This window comes from Neofelis nebulosa, chromosome 10, assembly GCF_028018385.1.
Source record: "Neofelis nebulosa isolate mNeoNeb1 chromosome 10, mNeoNeb1.pri, whole genome shotgun sequence".
In the NCBI taxonomy this organism is placed as follows: domain Eukaryota; kingdom Metazoa; phylum Chordata; class Mammalia; order Carnivora; family Felidae; genus Neofelis; species Neofelis nebulosa.
In genome coordinates this window covers 37,836,010-37,853,927 of record NC_080791.1, presented here as the reverse complement: position 1 = coordinate 37,853,927, position 17,918 = coordinate 37,836,010, and the positions used below count along the sequence as shown (strand labels likewise).

The following is a 17,918-nucleotide window of genomic DNA, read 5'->3' as shown; positions in this document are numbered from 1 at the left end:
AATATAACAAACACTAGTGTATACACAATCAGATTAAGAAATAGATTATTACCAGTACCTTAAAAGACCTTTTTGTTCCATACCCCAGAGGCTGACTTTATGATAATCATTCTCTTGTTTTCCTTTACAGTTTTGCTGTCCCACATATGTTGTTAAATAATATTTTTAGTTTTGCCTTTTAAGACATTTTAAGGGAAGTGGACTAGAGCCATATTTTTCTGTGACTTGCTTCTTCCTCTCAACATCATGCAGATGTGTTTAGCATATTTCCTTCTACTGTAATGTAGCATTCACTTTTATGACAATATCTCAACTTACCCATTCCATTGTTGATTGACATTTTCATTTTGTTTTAGTTTACTTCCCCCTGAAGTAGATCCTGAGACAAAGATTTGGGTTTAAGTAGCTTATTTAGAAGGTGATACTGGGAAGCACTGGGAAGGAGTGAGGAAGTAAGACCCAGAAAGAAGAAAAGTGTCTGTTAATGATCTGGTTATTGCTATGTGGGCTTGTTCTTGCCAGGACCTCTGAAAGACAGTGTAAAACACACATCAGATTTATCCACTAAGGGAGGAGGAAGTCATCCCTGCACAACAATTGGTTAGTCATCCCTGGCACATTAATGCCCTTCCACGTCCCACCAATGGGCAGAGTAAGCTGAGGATGCCCCCAGGCAGAGATAGGCAGGAAGCATTCATCCTATACAGAAACTCTCCAGGATAGGTTAAGTGAATATAGGTGGAATGAACCCTTTTTGGATCTGCTACAATGCACCCCTTGTACCACTCAGATTCACTCAAGCTCCACTAATGTTTACTTTATCCTGTCACTAATTTTTTTGAGGTTCAAGATACAGGTCTTTGAAAAAGGGAATAGACCTTGCTTGTGTGGTTGGTCCTAAAGCTGTAAGTGATACTCACCAGGTCCTTTAACCACCTATTGTAGATTTCTCTTGGTGTGCTAGAAATGCTCTCGGATGCTTGCTTGGTAGGATGACCTTGTCCTTCATCTTTGGGGGAACTGAATCTTTGGTAATCATACTTTTTTCAAGACTAGATTGTTGCAATTGCCTATGTGCTGATATCATTGGGTGTGGAAGCAGCAAGAGATACCCTAGCAAATTCCTCAGCATTATATAAAATTGAAGACATTATAATATAGAATTTTCTTGGCTAAGAACATGGATAATTTTCTATTTATTTGGTCTTTAAAATTTTTTTAAATAGAATTTGTCAATATTATTTATGTACAACTTCATATATATACATAGATATTTCTCTCATATATATATTATTTGTATATATATCTCTTAGATTTCTAAATTGCTTTTGATGTTATCAATGACATGTTTTTCAAGTTACACTTTTTTTTTTTAATTTTTTTTTTTTTTAACGTTTATTTATTTTTGAGACAGAGAGACACAGAGCATGAACAGGGGAGGGGCAGAGAGAGGGAGACACAGAATCCGAAACAGGCTCCAGGCTCTGAGCTGTCAGCACAGAGCCCGACGCGGGGCTCAAACTCACGGACCGTGAGATCATGACCTGAGCCGAAGCCGGACGCTTAACCGACTGAGCCACCCAGGTGCCCCTCAAGTTACACTTTTTAATGGTGGTGTATAAAAATTGCTTTTATGTATTGATTTAGTATCAAGAAAACTTGCTGGATTCTTTGGGAGTTTTCTAAATGGACAGCCATATCAATCTGTGATTATTCAAATAATATTTGTTTTGATTCTTCTCATGCAATTTTTGTAAACTTTATTTCTTTTTCTTGTTTTACTGCACTAAGTAGACTGAGTAGAAGTGATGATAGTGGGCGTCTTTGTCTTATTCCTATCAATTTTTAAATATTAAGCCAAATTTGTACTTCTGGGAGAGACCCAACTTGGTCATAATGTACTGTGTTTTTTATATACTACTGGATTGTGTCAGCTAAAATCTGGTTTAAAACTATGTTCATGAGTGTGGTTAGTCTGTAATTTTCTATCATGTGCCATCCATCTATGTCTTGTTTAGATATCAAGGGGTTCTGCCAGCTTTAAAAAATAAGTTGGAAAGTATTACTTTTTTCTCAATTTTATGGAAAAATGCACATAAGACTGGACGTCACTATTCTTTGACTATTTAGTAGCTAGGCTGCTTTGTCCTGCTGTTTTCCTTATACCAAGATGTTGAACAAGTATCCTGTTAACATTATCAGGTCACCCAAATTCTCTTTTTTCTTAAGTCAGTTTTGGTGAGCTGTGTTTTGTGGTAATAACCACTAAATTTTCAAATTTATTGCCATAAATTTATTCACAGTATCCTATTACCTGTTTAATTCTTACAGATTTAATAATTGTGTTTTTTTTCTAATTCCTAATACAATTTTTTCCTTTGGTCAGTCTCTCCAGTAGTTGTTAATTTAAAGAACCAACTTTTGGGTTTGTTAATTTCTCTCAATTGTGTATTTGTTTCTGTTATTATTTTTAATTACTTTTTTCTATTTTTATTATTTACCCCCACTTTCTTTAGATTATCCTGCATTCTTTTTTTAACTCCTCAAGTTGGATTTTAAAAATTCATTCTGAGACTTTTTTCCCAATGAAAAGCAATTAAGGAAATAAACTTTTCTCTCAGAACTCCTTAAGCAGTATACCTATTCTATTATTGTTTAGTTATAAGCATTTTCTATATTTTCTTACAGTTTTTCATTGTCCCATGAGTTGTATAGATGAGTTTTTTTTTAATTTCCATTTTTGCATTTTTAATTTTTTAATTTCCATTTGATTTTCATGGAGTTTTCCAAATTATCTTTAATTTTTTTTAATTTTATTTTTGAGAGAAAAAGAGAGCATGGGAGGGGCAGAGAGAGAGAGAGAGAGAGAGAGAGAGAGAATCTCAAGCAAGCTCCACGCTGTCAGTACAGTGACCACTGCAGGGCTTGAACCCATGAACTGTGAGATCATGACCTGAACTGAAATCAAGAGTCTGACGCTTAACAGACTTAGCCACCCACAAAATTTTAAAAGTCATTTCTAACTTACTAATTAGAGGTAGGGAATGTGGTCAGTACAATACTGATCTTTTGAAATTTAACGAGGCTATTTTTTGGCGTACAATGTTATCACTTCTCATGAGTATTCTATGTATGCTTAAGAATGTTTATTCTCCATTCTCTAGGGACAATATTTCACAGTGATATTTCTAAACTTCTATTTATTTTTTAAAAAATATATTAAAGGTAGGTATTTTATATATGTCTCTTATTTCCCGTATCTGAAGTTTTATGAGTCTTCTGCTGGTACCTGTTGCTTATGACGGTTCTCCCTCATGGTGCTTTGTTTATATGTGTGTTGTAATTTCTGATAATGGATCTGATGCTGATTGTCTCTGAAAGTTTGTGGGCATTTTGTGAAGCCTCTGAAGATCAACTGCATTTTTCTTCTGTTTCCTGAGGGTGCACCCTAATAGGGGGAGCACTTCAAATGAAATTCTTGACTCAGGTTTTGTTGTTGAATACACAAATTTTTATGAATATAAATCCAAACTCACATGAATGCTGATTTTTGGCTATATTTTTTCAGGGAAGTATGTTTCCCCTTTGTAACATAACAGGATTTATTTCATTTTCACTTTTCCTCTGTGATGATATTCTTTTAGTCTACCAACTTTTGATAAGAGGTGTTATAATAGAATTTTCACCTTCAACATGCTTTAGTCTGTATATCCTATCTCCCACACCCTGTGAAGTTGTCACAATGCAGGGTCAAGTTCTCCAGAGTTCAACAAACACTGTCAGGGGCAAAGCTATGTCCAACGATTCCTGGTTTTACTTCAATTCTGGGCATGGTATATGTGTTACTTTGGTAGCAACTCACTGATCTATTTATTATTATTGTTATTTTAATATTTATTTATTTTTGAGAGAGTGCAAGCATGGGAGGGGCAGAGAAAAGGGGACAAAGGATCTGAAGTAGGTTCTGCACTGACAGGCTGACAGCAGTAAGTCCCATGTGGGACTTGAAGTCATGAATGGCAAGATCATGACCTGATTCGAAATCGAGCCCTCAACTGACTGAGCCACCCAGGTGCCCCTCTGATCTATTTTTTAAATGCCTCTGTATTTTTTTCTTTCAAAAGTAGATTTATTGTGATATAAATCACAGATCATAAAATGTATCCCTTTACTGTGTCCAATTCAAAGTTGTACAACCATCACCACCATCTGATTCTAGGACATATTCTTCACCCCAAGAAGTATGCTGTTGGGTATCCCATACCCATTAGCAGTCATTCTCCTTTCCTCCTACTCCCAACCCTAGACAATCACTAAGAGGCAATGGATTTGCCTCTGGACATTTCCTAGAAATGCAATCATATAACATGTGATCTGTTGTGACTGCTTTCACTGAGCTGTTTTCTAGGTTCTTCAATGTTGTATCAGTACTTTATCCCTTTCATTGCCAAATAACAGTCCCTGATAAGAATCAACTGTATTTTGTTTATCCATTCATTAACTGATGGACTTTGAAATGCTTCTGCTTTTTGGCCATTATGAATAATGCTGCTATGAATATTCGCGTGTAAGTTTTTGAGCAGATACATGTCTTTATGTAAATGTTATGTTTAACTTTTTGAAACACTTCCAGACTGTTTTTCACAATGGCTCCACCATTTTACTCTCCCAACAGCAGTATATGAAGTTTCCAATTCCTCCACATGCTTCTCAACACTTGCTATCATTTGTCTTTTGGATTATAGACATCCTAGTATGTGTGAGGTGATTTGCATTTCCCTAATGAGTATTTTTTCTTTCATGTGCTATTGGCCATTTGTATATCTTCATTGACAAAATGTCTGTTGAGACTGCCCATTTTAAAATTGGGCTATTTGTCTTTTTATTAAGTTGCAACAATTCTTTATATATTTTGGATACAAGTCCCTTATCAGACATATGAGTTGCAAATATTTTATCCCATTCTATGGGTTATTTTAAAGGTTAATTCTATGTGTAAACTTGACTGGGCCACAGGGTACTCAGGTTACACTTTATTTTTGATGTGTCTCTGAAGGCATTTCTGAATGATATTAGCATTTGAATCAGTGGACTTAGTCAAGTAGATTGCCCTCCCCAATGTGAGTGGGCATCATTCAATCTATCCAGAGCCTGAGTAGAACAAAAGGAGGAGGAAGGATGAATTCATCCCCTGCCTCCTGTTTTTTTCTGTCTCACTTCTTTTTTTAAAAAAAAATTGTTTTTAAAGGGAGAGAGAATGTAAGCCAAGGAGATGGGCAGAGGGAGAGAGAGAGAAAGAGAGAATCCCAAATAGGCCTCACACTCAGTTTGGAGCCCGACGTGGAGCTCAATCCCACCACCCTGAGATCATGACCTGAGCTGAAATCAAGAGTCAGATGCTCCACCGACTATGCCACCCAGGTACCCCATTTCTGCCTCACTTCTTGACATCTCATCTCATCTTCTCCCATCCTTGGACTTGGATTCATGCTATCATTCTCCTAGTTCCCGGGCCTTCAGGCTCAGACTGAGTTATACCACCAGCTTTCCTGTATCTCCAGCTTGCAGATGGCAGGTCGTGGGCCTTCTCAGTTGCCATAATTACATGAAATAATTTCTCATAATAATAAATCTCTCTCTCTGGATATGTGTAGATAGATAGGTAGGTAGGTAGGTAGATAGATAGATATGGACACAGATATAAACATATATCTAGAGACATATAGATATATCTCCTATTAGTTCTGTGGTTCTGTTACTATGGAGATCCCTAATATCTTTTCATTTTATGATAGTGGCTTTGAGTCACCAAAGTTTTGTATTTTGATGAAGTTAAATTTATCTATTTTTGTTGTTGCTTATGTTTTTGATGTCATATCTAAGAATTCATTCCTTAATTCAGGGTCATAAAGATTTACATCTGTTTTTTTATATGGACTCTATAGTTTTAATTCTTCTTCTTCTTCTTCTTCTTCTTCTTCTTCTTCTTCTTCTTCTTCTTCTTCTTCTTCCTCTTCCTCTTCCTCAGCTCCATGTCTAGAGTGGAGCCCAACTTGGGACTTGAACTCACGACCCTGAGATCAAGAACTGAGCTGAGATCAAGAGTCAGGTGTTTAATCAACTGAGCAACCCAGGTGCCCCTATATTTTTAATTCTTAAGTATGTGAACCATTCTGAGTTTACTTTTGTACATGGTGTGAGATAGGGGTCTAATAGCATTCTTTTGCATGTGGAAATCCACTGGTCCTACCACCATGTTTGAAAACTGTTTTCCCTCTTTGAATTATCTCGGCACTTCGTTGAAAATCTTTTGACTATTAATGTTAGGGTTTATTTTTGGAGTCTCAATTCTTTCCATGGGTCTTTATGTCTATGCTCATGCCTGTACCACATGGTTTTTATTCTTGTAGCTTTTTAATAAGTTTTGAAATCTTCATTTTTATTTTTAAATCTAGCATTTTAGTTATTTTAGTGAGGAGGACCTTTCAGTACATTTCATCTGCATACTGCCAGAAATCGAAATCAATCACTATTTATTTGTTCATTTATTTATAGCAGAATGCCTTTAGTGAGAACTTCAAATAATTTTTAATGTTTATTTCTTTTTATTTTGCATGAGAGAGAGAGAGAGGTGGGGAGAGGCAGACAGAGAAAAGAGAGAGGAGAGAATCGCCAGCAGGCTCCATGCTCAGTACTGAGCCCAAGGTAGGGCCTGATCTCACAACCGTGAGATCATGACCTGAACCGAAATCAAGAGTCAGACACTTACGTGACTGAGCCACCCAGGTGCCCCTAAACTTCAAATAGTTTAACTTAACTTTCTTTTCATTTCTGATAATCAATTTCAGGTATACAAAAAGACATTAAAATGTATAGAACAATTGTATAGTATCCACCCAGCTTATAAAATAACATTAAATCCCTGTCTATATCTCCTCAATCACATTTCCCTACATTCACTCAAAGAGGACCAACATCTTGAATTTATGTTTATCATTCACAAGAATGTCTTATACTTTTATTTATATTTCCAACTGCCTGTTTCTTTGCCATCCTCTGCTATAGAGGATATAACACTAAATACTTGACATCTAGCTTCTCTTGAAGATCTGAAAGTCCACAGACTCATTATGGCTAGTGAGGTGTGAATAAAAGTCTCTGGGTAGGGCTATCTTTCTCAAATGAAAAGTAAAGGCTTGTCACAAGGTGACAAGAATGAGGAAGAAATTTCTATGTTTTCTCCTGGCAGAAATGAATATGGAGATAGCCTGGGTATCTGACAGCCTTGTTGGACTGTTAGGACTGCTCACCTCAGACCCCTCATTGCATGAGGCAAATACTGCATTTCATTAAATCCAAGATGATTGTGTAAGACACAATCATTATGTATTTTTTGTACCATTAAGGAACAAAAATTTGCTGATACAATAATATAATGCTTTCTCTTCACATTATTGGAAATGATAACCTAACTTTATAAACAAGACAATTTGAAAAACATGTGTTTCCAAGAGTCAGTAAACCAGTTTTTGAGAACCTTCTTTTTTAAACCTCTAGTAGTTGAGTTCTCAAATGCTTGCAATTGAAGTTTCCTAAAGGATACCATTCTATAACAAATAGACAAATTTAGATAGAAATTCATGTATCTGAAAGCAGGGAGGAAAATCAGGTTTTGCTAAGTAATCTACTTTTTGCCCTAAGTCAGCAATCTAAGGATGGCTGAGAATCAAGAAATCTGCTGGCATGTCATGTCAGACCTGGGCCTGTTGCCTGGCAGCTTTATTCCTTGCCCTTTGCTAGTCTGAGACATAAGTCTCCAGGCTATGGTCCCCAGCCCTATGGGTGAGCTAGGTCCTGCTGAGTGCAGCCAGTGAGACACGTTGCCTGGAGAGTGGTAGAACACAGGGGGGAAGAATTGTGTTTCTTCTCCTTCCTGTCTGTCACGATTGGCTTTTCTGCAACTGAAACTCCTCACTGATCTGGTTCCTACCAGACAAGTCATCGAATGTTGCAGCACCTGCTTAGTGATCATGGCCCTCTGTCTTTTTGTCCTTCCATCCTAGGACTGGTAGCAGCTTCCTGCTTTTGCTCCCCTCCGGATGGCCTCACCATCCCTTACTGGGCTTCTCAGCTCATCCATCATCTGTGTAACCAACTCCTTGCATTAAAATCTCTCTGACACTTGGACTATTTAAAGGACTTTTTTGTTTCCCTAAAAACCAGTGCTACTTTTTGAAAAATTGAATTCTCCATCGTAGGTTAAAATTACTGCATGCCAAGCCAAACAGATGGGAATCGGAGCAGGAGATATGATTGGAACTTGAGAACTCAAGTCTGCTTCCCTGGGCCCCTCCCCAGCACCGAATGTAATATACTCCCTGAGGAAGGGGTGATTATTCCCATTGTAAAATGCAGCTGGCATGCATCCTGAGGAAAGAGGGGAGTTTTTAATGCTTCTCTCCCCTGGGTCATTTGAAAGCCCAGAGACAAAATAGCCTTTATTCTTCTGGTTCAGAAGGATGTGATCTATACATGTTAGTTTCTCTTCCAAATAGTTCTCATTATTACCATTATCTTTTTCACTCTCCACTTGGATATGTTGGGAATAGATAAGCATCTTTGGGGCTTAGATTTCTGATTCATCTTGACCTGGCAGAAAAGAGTTTGCCTCACCTAGGTGTGATGGAATAGGAGGTGATGCAGTAAGTAGGTGAGATTTGGATTGCCTCCTTATGGGGAGGAAGTGAGTGCTTGGGTTGTGACATTTTGAACTTGAAAAGAAGGGAAAAACAGTGTGTGTGGAAATAGAACAGCCAGAAAGGGATAGTAGAGATTCATGGTTTTATTTTATACCTCTCTCTCTCTTTCAATCTCTCTCCCTCTACTCCCAACTCCCCCCTTTCTTTCTTCTTTTCCTTCTTTATTTGTATCATCCCCCGCCCCCCCAACAATAGCAACCTGATTTTCTTTGGGGAAATTACCTCTTTCCCACTCATAGTTTGTATGGTTTGGTGGTATTAACACTAACTCTGCCTCCAGAGATAGGCATCAGATCCAGGCCTGGCCAATGAGAACACCAAATCTCTCTGGCCAAATTAAAGCTTGTGAGATGCAAAGCTCGATTTTTTGAAAGAAAAGTTTTCATATGGTTGATGCTGGACTTGGGAGTCGTGAGGATAGAAGTCTGGAGCTTCTAGCAACCATCTTGCCACCAAGAGAGACAGACCTGCCTGAGAATGTAGTCAAGGCACAGGAAAGCAAAGGTAAGAAACAGAAAAGAACTGGGGCACCTGGGTGGCTCAGTTGGTAAAAGGTCCGACTCTGGCTCAGGTCATGATCTTGTAATTTGTAGGTTTGAGCCCCACATCGGGCTCTGTGCTGACAGCTCAGAGCCTGGAGCCTGTTTGCATTCTGGGTCTCCCTCTGCCCCTCCCCTGCTTGTGCTCTCTCCCTCTCTCAAAAATAAATAAACATAAGGAAAAAAAAAAAAAAAAAAAGAAACAGAAAAGAACCAGTTCTTGATGCCATGATTGACCTGTGGGATTCAGCTGTGCCTAAACCCAGACCTACCTTGTAAACTTTTCAGTTATGTCAACCAGTGAATTCCTTTCTCTAAGTCCATTTGACATGTATTCTTTTCTTCTTTCTTTTTTCCTTCCTCCTTCACTCCTTTTTGCTGAAAGAACCTTAAATATCATAAAAAGCATCTTTATGCTCATGCATATTCTGGAGCTAAAGATAACTTCAATTTGGTTAAAAGAGAACTTAAAATGCTATTTATGTAAACAAACAAAAGCCCTCTTTTATCATTACTGCCTGCAAAGCAGTGACGACAGCATTTGGTTTTAATGTTTTGTTCATTCGTTTGTTTTTTGAGAGAGAGAGAGTGAGAGAGAGAGAGAGAGAGAGAGAGAATGAGTGGGGAAGGGGCAGAGAAGCAGAGAGAGAATCCCAGGCAGGCTTTACATTTAGCATGGCGCCTGAGGGATTCGATCCCACAACTGTGGGATCATGACCTGAGCCAAAAACAAGAGTCAGGCACTTAACTGAGCCACCCAGGTGCCCCCAGTATTTGGTTTTAAAAATCTAAAGTCAGTGTGTTTTGTTAATTCTCATGATACAATATTTTAGTTTTATGCTATTGCCGCCAATGGAGTTGATACTAGGGAACTGACTTCCTCTATGATAGCAATGTAGGAGGTATATTTAAAAGATGTTACACTATCGTTTAAACTCATTAAACTTCCTGAGTTTCATGCAGATGTAGGTGATCTTCAGGGACCTACATCACCCACATTGCCTGTTTGTTGACAGCCTACTTCTGGCTTCCTGTGATGAAATCTCTTCTTCATATGACAATATTAAGGAGGTTGCTGCTCTGTTAAGTAAAGTTGACTGATAACCTGAAGATTTTCAAAAGGTTGAACAGCGATTTCTTTAGTTTAAAAATAATGCTATTTGAGGGTTTGGGGGGTTAATTTTCCACTTAGCTTTGGAAAAAAATCAATCCGAGATTTCTAGTTGAAAAGGAATAAAGAGCTATTTCAACCCCACACTCTCCTTTTCTGGGTGAGAAAACACAGTCACAGAGCTATAAAATGGAAATAGAAGATAAAATGTTTAAGAATTTAATTTACCAGGTGCCTGGGTAGCTCACTTGATTGAGTGACCAACTCCTGATTTCAGCTCAGGTCACGATCTCAGGATCATGGGATCAAGCCCCACATTGGGCTCTTCACTGAGCCTGGAGACTGCTTAAGATTCTCTTTCTCCCTCCCTCTGCCCATCTCCCTCCCCAACTTGCATTTGCTCTCTCTAAAATAAATAAATAAATAAGTACATTAATAATTAATGAAGACTTTGAACTGCCTTTAGCAATTGCAGCCAGGGAAAAAGCGGAGCTCCTGATTTTTTCACTCTCGCATCTCCTCTCCTCGGGTCTACTTCCATGGGTACCTACTAGGATTCATAGGTAATTCTAGAAGTATACCTTTCTTTCTCTTAATTTGTGTATTTTTAATTTGTGTATTTTTTTTTAATTGATGTCAATTTTATCTGTTTACTATTGAACTTTCCGGAGTCATTTGACAGGGACTATATAAAATGTCAATTTTATTATTCCTCCATTATGGCAGAGGGGAAATGGACAATGGAACCCCAGCAACATACTTCCACAGGGGAGCAAGAACATTCGGTGAGAAGGGTTCTCATTGCCTCCACCCATCTTTTTGTTAACCTCTTTGACTCTCAAGAGGGAATGTGTACATATGTTCAGCGAGGCTGTGTTTACCTGGCCTTGTGTTTGCTCAGACTGGTCTGAAAAATGCCCAAAGGCCCACCATGCCTGATAATTAGGGACTGTTTCTTTAGTATTGAGTAGTCCTGTGCATATAGGATCTTAATACAAACTTTGTAAGTGAACTAAAGAACATTGAAAGGACACAAGACAGTATTTCACTAGTATGAGAAGCTTCCCAGAGAATAAATCTGCCCATCACTATTAATAGTTCTCAGAACTTTCTGTGATACGGCAACAATATTGCTGGTGACTGAAAGTATGATTTCATACAAGAGAACGACTTCTGAATTTTTTAAAACTATTTTTTAACACATGAAATTACACACAATACAAAGTACTTGTTTTACAAGTTGAAGTCTTTACAGTTATGGGTACAGTTACAGTAATGCGAGTAGTATTAATGCATTCACTTAGAGCAGAGTTATTTATCTTCATTGGGCTTAACACAAAGCCAAGAATGAATTATTTGCTTAAATTGCTTTCTAGTCTTTGAATAAAAAAAAAAAAAAAAAAAAAAAAAGGAAAATGCCTTCTACCTCCTGTATAATATGTCAGAATGATAAACAATGCCAATAATTAAGTAGTCTGGTATTTGTATAAATGGGAGATTGTATTCCAATAGCTTTTAAGTTGTAAATCTTAAAGTTTTGGCTACAGTATGTCTATCACATTGTCATTATCTCAGCTCTCCGGAAAATTACATCATCTTTGGTAATAGGCTGCCAAAAAACAGAAACTATGGACTACACCATTTTTTTTCCCAAAGAATCCTGTATTTTAATGAATAGCTGAATAAATAGACATTAATTATGAAATTCACATTAAGATAGAAGAAGATCCAAACATTCTGATTGCTTTATCTCTTAAATTTGATAGCTACTACAAAACATACTATTTATGTTAGGGTAAAAATAAGCTGAATCACAGGAGTGTACCTGGGACGTGCTGGCAGATATATACAGCAACAGGGAGGAGTCATAAAATAAAAGTGTTTATATGTACATATTTTTTTTCCTTTTTTTTTTTGCATGGAGAAACACTGTTTTATAAAATGGGAAAACACACAGTAGATCACATGCAGCAAGAACCAATACAATGTGCACAGCAGTATAACCAAATAAGACACAAGAACTATGGATTTAAAAAAGACTTTGGGAGCAGGGGAAGAAAAGAAAAAATTGAAACCTGGAATGCTTTCTTATGAAGGTTTCAGAATATAACTTTGTCTAAACAAGCCTCTTGATAGTTTTTCAAAAGTTCTCACTTGACCTCTTATGGTTTAAGTGTAGAGCTAAAAATAAACCATCATATTATACAAAACTTTGTATATTAGCATACAAAAGGTAACAATTTACTTTTTGTATAAAATATAACCTTTTGATAGTATATTTATTTCACATATGTATAAATATAACCCAAAGAATATGTTTTAAGTATTTCTACCAAAATATTCTTTACAAAAGTTTACAAAACAAGTAATTTATTCATATTTACAACCCAGCACAGAAGAGATTCTGGGCCAGGGATGTTGGTATTGTGTAAAAGAAAGAGAGTGCGTCTAGACATTTTAAAGATTGAGAGAGGGCTTTGCGGAACTTTCAAAATATGATCTTTTTAGGACAGATATTTAAAGACTTAGTTGTGAAACAACTTCAGTTAAATTACATTTGATGATTGAATATGTGGATGTATAACTAAAAAGGCTGAAGATAACCTATGTTCTTCTGTAATGAGGAAAATAATAGCAATATTTTTCATCTGATCCGAATCAACACATTCTCCTGATTTTACAGCTGGTCTGTGTGTGGGCACTGAGGTTACATGACTCAACCAAACTTCTTTCTTTGATACAGTGCTCAGCCCTGAGGGAGAAGGCTTAGAGATGAAGGGTCCATCTAGCATGTGGTAAAGACACATCACGTCAGGGAGCAAAGAATGTATGGATTGCTACATTCTATTCAGCTCTTTACCCAAACAATATGCCCAAATCAGGACAGATTGTTTTCTCTCTCAATTATGCTTTCCTTCAAACCCTATGAAATAGATTGTACCCATCCATCCCCACCATTTCTTGTCCTGACCTTCTGTGTCTTATCTCCAATCAAAACAAGATACTTTCTTGTCTCAGTTTGCTTACAAATCTGTCTCTGGTCATCAACATAAGCAGGAAAGACAAGGCTCAATTTCACTCAGCAAGGAAACTAACCAGTAGGCATCATCACAATAGGTAACACCCCAGGTCATTGGGGGCTAAATAAATCTCCTTTATAGCATTGTCCAACGGGATGTTTTCTTTTTTAAATAGTGAAATCTGATGCCGACAGGGATGCACTAATATTTCAGTATGATTAGGACAGGTTGTGGTTGTATCTAAGACTTGGAAATGCATTCAGAAATTGGTTGTGGAAGCCCAGATAAAGTTGGATAGCCCTGCAATCTTGTTTCCTCACTCAACACAGCATGTTGCTGAAGTATAGCATATGTAGGAATATTGACAAAGTGAGAGGTGAACCTGGGGAAGAAATTCTATAATCCACTGGCCGCTCTCTAGTTTCTCTGGCTTTTCTCTACTTAGGACACTGGTGACTCCAAACAAACCTATAACATTTCCATCTGCCCTGGAAGTCTTAGGGAAACTAAATGAAAAGACAGAGTGGAAAGATTCAATCACACTTCCATCTATCTATTCGAGCAAATTAAGGAATTTGTTGCTTGCTGCTTGGAACTAGTACCTCCGTGTGACATGAGGTTTAATGAGCTACAAGGTCTATTACTTTTCTTTCAGGGAGGAAAGGAGCTTGGAAAGCCTATTTTACACAACTAATTACACATCGACATCACAGTTCTGTTTGGGCAAACTGGATACTCTGTCCTGGAGTTTAGACAGGGAAAAGTGATCCCAATATTTTACTTTCAGGGTTGAGATTTAAAACAAGCGTTTGAACCGAGCACTACAGTTACTTTCCGCTTCCATTTTTAAGCCAAGGTGTCTTCATATCATCCAACTAAAAGTCAAGAGTTTGGCCTTTACAGAGTCCTCGTAAAATACTGCCTTTTAGTGCTTAGAGTGTATTAATCGTCCCTCTCTTCTCCTTTAGGAGTTGTTCCCCAGAATTTCATCAAGATTGATGTCTTTCATCCAGTCGTCGTTACCGGGCTCTGTCTTCAATAAGGAATCAATGAAATCAGCATCACTGTTCAGGGCAGGGCCCATGTTATCAGTCTGTTGGTTGAGAAAGTCAAAAGCTAAGTCACTGCCATGGTCAGTTCCTTGAAAAGCCCTGGAACTTTGGTTGGGTGAAGGAAAGTTGCCTGGTGTCATAGATGGTGGCTGGCTTATGCCTGTCCTCGGCTGGCTCAACCCTGTTCCCGACTGGTTCACATTAGGCAAGATCTGTGTGCTTAGCTGATTGGGTCTGAGATTCAGACTTCTGAGTGGACCCATGGTTTGTCCATTTAATGTTTGGTTCATTTGGTTCATAGGTCTCATTTGCACTGCTGGTGTTAACTGGTTAGGAGGGGCCGCTGCCCTCTGGGAAAACTGCTGGCTGCCAACTGCCTGCTGCAGTGACTGATTTGGAGGGTAGGCTGCAGGTGCACCTGTGGGGAAGCGGACTGCCGTGGACTTCAGGGCTTCCTGTTGTTTGGTTGTTGTGTCTTGAGAGGCCCAGTTTGGTGCGGTTGTGCTGGATGTGATCATAACATTTGATGTTCTCTGTGCGGGCATGCTTGTCATGCTATGGGTTAAATTTGGTCTTAATTGTTGCGAATTGCTGACAGGTCCAGCTCCAAAAGTAGCCACGTTGTTATTATTACTTGCCCCTAAGGCAGGTGGCCGTGGCATTAGAGGGTTGTTTTGATTTGCTATCAGTTGGTTTGGGTTTCTCTGTTGGGTCAACTGATTTATTCCTGAAGTGACGTTGTATGTGCCAGGTTGACTGCAAGGCAGATTTCCATACATCCCCATATTCTGAACTGCTGTGGGTAACGACGGCATTCTTGTCCCATGGGAAGTAGACAGGAGGCTGGAATTTGGAGTCAAAATGGTATGCGTTGAAACTGGGTTTGCCAAAGCCTGGTTAGAGTTTAAAGTCACTGCTGATGAGCCACCTGAGAAAAAGAAGACAGTTATATTAGTTTATAACCATAGGTTATCTCCTCTATTATAGCAATTTGCAATAACTTATCAACTCTGAAACTGTGTTCAGGTGAAGGGACAAATAAAGAGAAATAATCATCACAGGTATTATATAAAAGAAGTGAGACAGTTTGCAAGGAAGTATCACTTAGGTCATCCCTTGGTCAAGAGTTTATATATTCTAGAAAAAAAGGCTACACTAAAATGGCTCTGGTTTTTAGGTTTTACTGTATTCCTCTTCTGGAGTCTTTGAGAAGAGGTGACAGTCAATCTTTATTTCATTCGGAATTGGCTTTACTCTGTTCTGAGACCAGACTACAACTGTGATTAACCAGCTGTTATGAAATCCATGCCTCTGGTTACCTCAGGTCCAAATAAGAAAGTGTGGATGAATCCCATATGTGGCTACTAGATTAATATTCCAAACCTGTGGCCTTGAAAATCATGTCCAGTTATCCATCTGCATTATCCCCACTCAAGAAGCTTCCATGAGCGGCCCCCAGGTGTCCAAAGGGTAAATTCCCATCTATTTAAACATCTGGAATTCAAGGTATTCCATGCTTCGCTGATTATCTCCATGTGGAAAGCCCTCTGCTCCAGGAGGTATAGTTACTTTTGCATTGTTATCCACGTATGTTGAGCTACCTTTGCTCATGCTATTTCCCTCTCCTGTGATGCCCTTCTTAACTTGCTGAGCCTTACTTTTTCTTCAAGGCTCAGGCCAAGGTCTAAGCTCCTTCATTAAGTTTTCCCGGATATTCTAGCCTGCTTTTTCCAGAAGGATTTGCTCTTTGAAGTTTTCATTCAGCACCTAGTTAGCCCTCGTCTTAGGAAATCCATAGAACCCCAAAGTAGAACCATCAATCATAGGCTGTCGAATAGTGAGCTTGCACATACCACATAGTGATTAGTCAACACATTAAAATCTTCCTGACTTGGTTGAAGTCATCTTGGGAAAACATCTTGGGAAGCAAAACTGGTATGCCAAAAAGTTGAAAATAAGTGCCTTGTAGATGATAAGTTCCACGGGGAAAAACATTTTCACCTGTTTTGTTCACTGTCATATTCTCTAAGCCTAGTGGATGGCGCACAGTATTCAGTTGGTATTGAATGAATGAGTTAATGAGAGATTGAAGTACATGTGTCACTTGGAGAAAGATACTCTTTTAAAGTACTCTCCCTGCAGAGATGCAGGGAGACCCAGAGAATCAGAAATACTAATAAACAAGAATTAGACACATATACAAATCTCAGAACAGGAGTGTATGAAGAGAGCATGGCTGTAGTTGTAGCCCTAGGGTACCCTGACTGCTTGGGGATAGCTAGCATGGCACACGGCTGGACAGACTGAAGTCCTTGCTATTTGTTTTAAAATATGTCTCCACTAGACTACATACCCCTTGAAGGCAGGATCAGTCTCTTGTATCTCCTTGTATGTCCAGACTGAGCACAGAGCCCTGCACTGGTAGGGCAGTGAGAGTTTGATAAAGAGGGAGCAGAGTCAGGTATGAGATGCTTGAACAGCAAAGAGTTCACAGACAGCTGATGAGGGTAAGCAACATCCTGTTGGGTCTAAAGGTTTCATGAGAAGTGGAGTGACACTACGAAAGTGCTTATGGAAAAAAATGTAAAGATTTTAAAAATCATTCCTTCTGGTGTTCTCTATTTTGAAAATATGCCCTGAGAAGATTTATGAGGAGGGCAATATGTTTAAAGTACCAGAATTGGGAGAATTTCCATAAAGATCACAAAATATTAATCACAGTTAATATTTAGAAGTTCCTAATACGTGGTTAAAATTGTTCCATGTGATTTTCATACATAACTTCTTATATTAACATCTGGGCAAGGTAATTCGTACTGTACTGAGATTAAAATAAAAAATGATAAAAGAGAGTGTGTTGTGCTTGTTGTTTATTTCATTCTCAGAAGTCATGGGAAGTTCAGTGCTCTAGAGCAATGGTTCTTAACCATTTAGGGGTCAGTAACTGGATGCTCAAGATCCCTCCCTTGGGAAAATGCCCTGTGAAAGTGATCTGCGGGTGCCTACCAAGTATCCAGCCTCCCTGTATCCCTTAGAAAAACAGACCCTTGATTTTTCAGCAATGTGCCCAGCTGAAAAGCCACATTTTCCAAATTTCCTTGGTGATGGAGGGATCCAGATGAATAAATTCTGACTAAAGGTAGAAGTTACTAGGTGAGAGCCCAAGAAGCCTATTTTAAAAAGAGAATCTGACTCATTTGGGAGGCCATTTTACCTTTTCCCTTCTTTTATCCTTCTTTTTGGAATATGGATCTGAAGGATGGCAGTGTGGTGGCCAAAAGGCCATCCTTAGGAGGGAAGCTACATGTTAAAGAAGGTGGAACAGAAAGACAAAAGAAATCCCTGACAACATGGTACAGCCACCATGAAACCATCATCCTTGAGATTCTTTTACATGAACGGGAAAAGTCCAAACATGCATCTTGAATTTTTCAGAA

At 38.4% G+C, this 17,918-nt stretch overlaps 1 protein-coding gene across 2 annotated transcripts in view; it reads right to left on the bottom strand.

Moving 5' to 3' along the window:
- Positions 1-11,580: 11,580 nt before the first annotated feature.
- MAML2 (mastermind like transcriptional coactivator 2) overlaps positions 11,581-17,918 on the bottom strand; it is a 347,914-nt gene continuing 341,576 nt past the window's right edge. For both annotated transcript variants that reach the window (XM_058687399.1, XM_058687398.1), the window contains one exon: positions 11,581-15,409. In XM_058687399.1, coding sequence (XP_058543382.1) covers positions 14,394-15,409 — 1,016 coding nt within the window. In that variant the 3' untranslated portion in view covers positions 11,581-14,393. The remainder of the gene's footprint in view (positions 15,410-17,918) is intronic.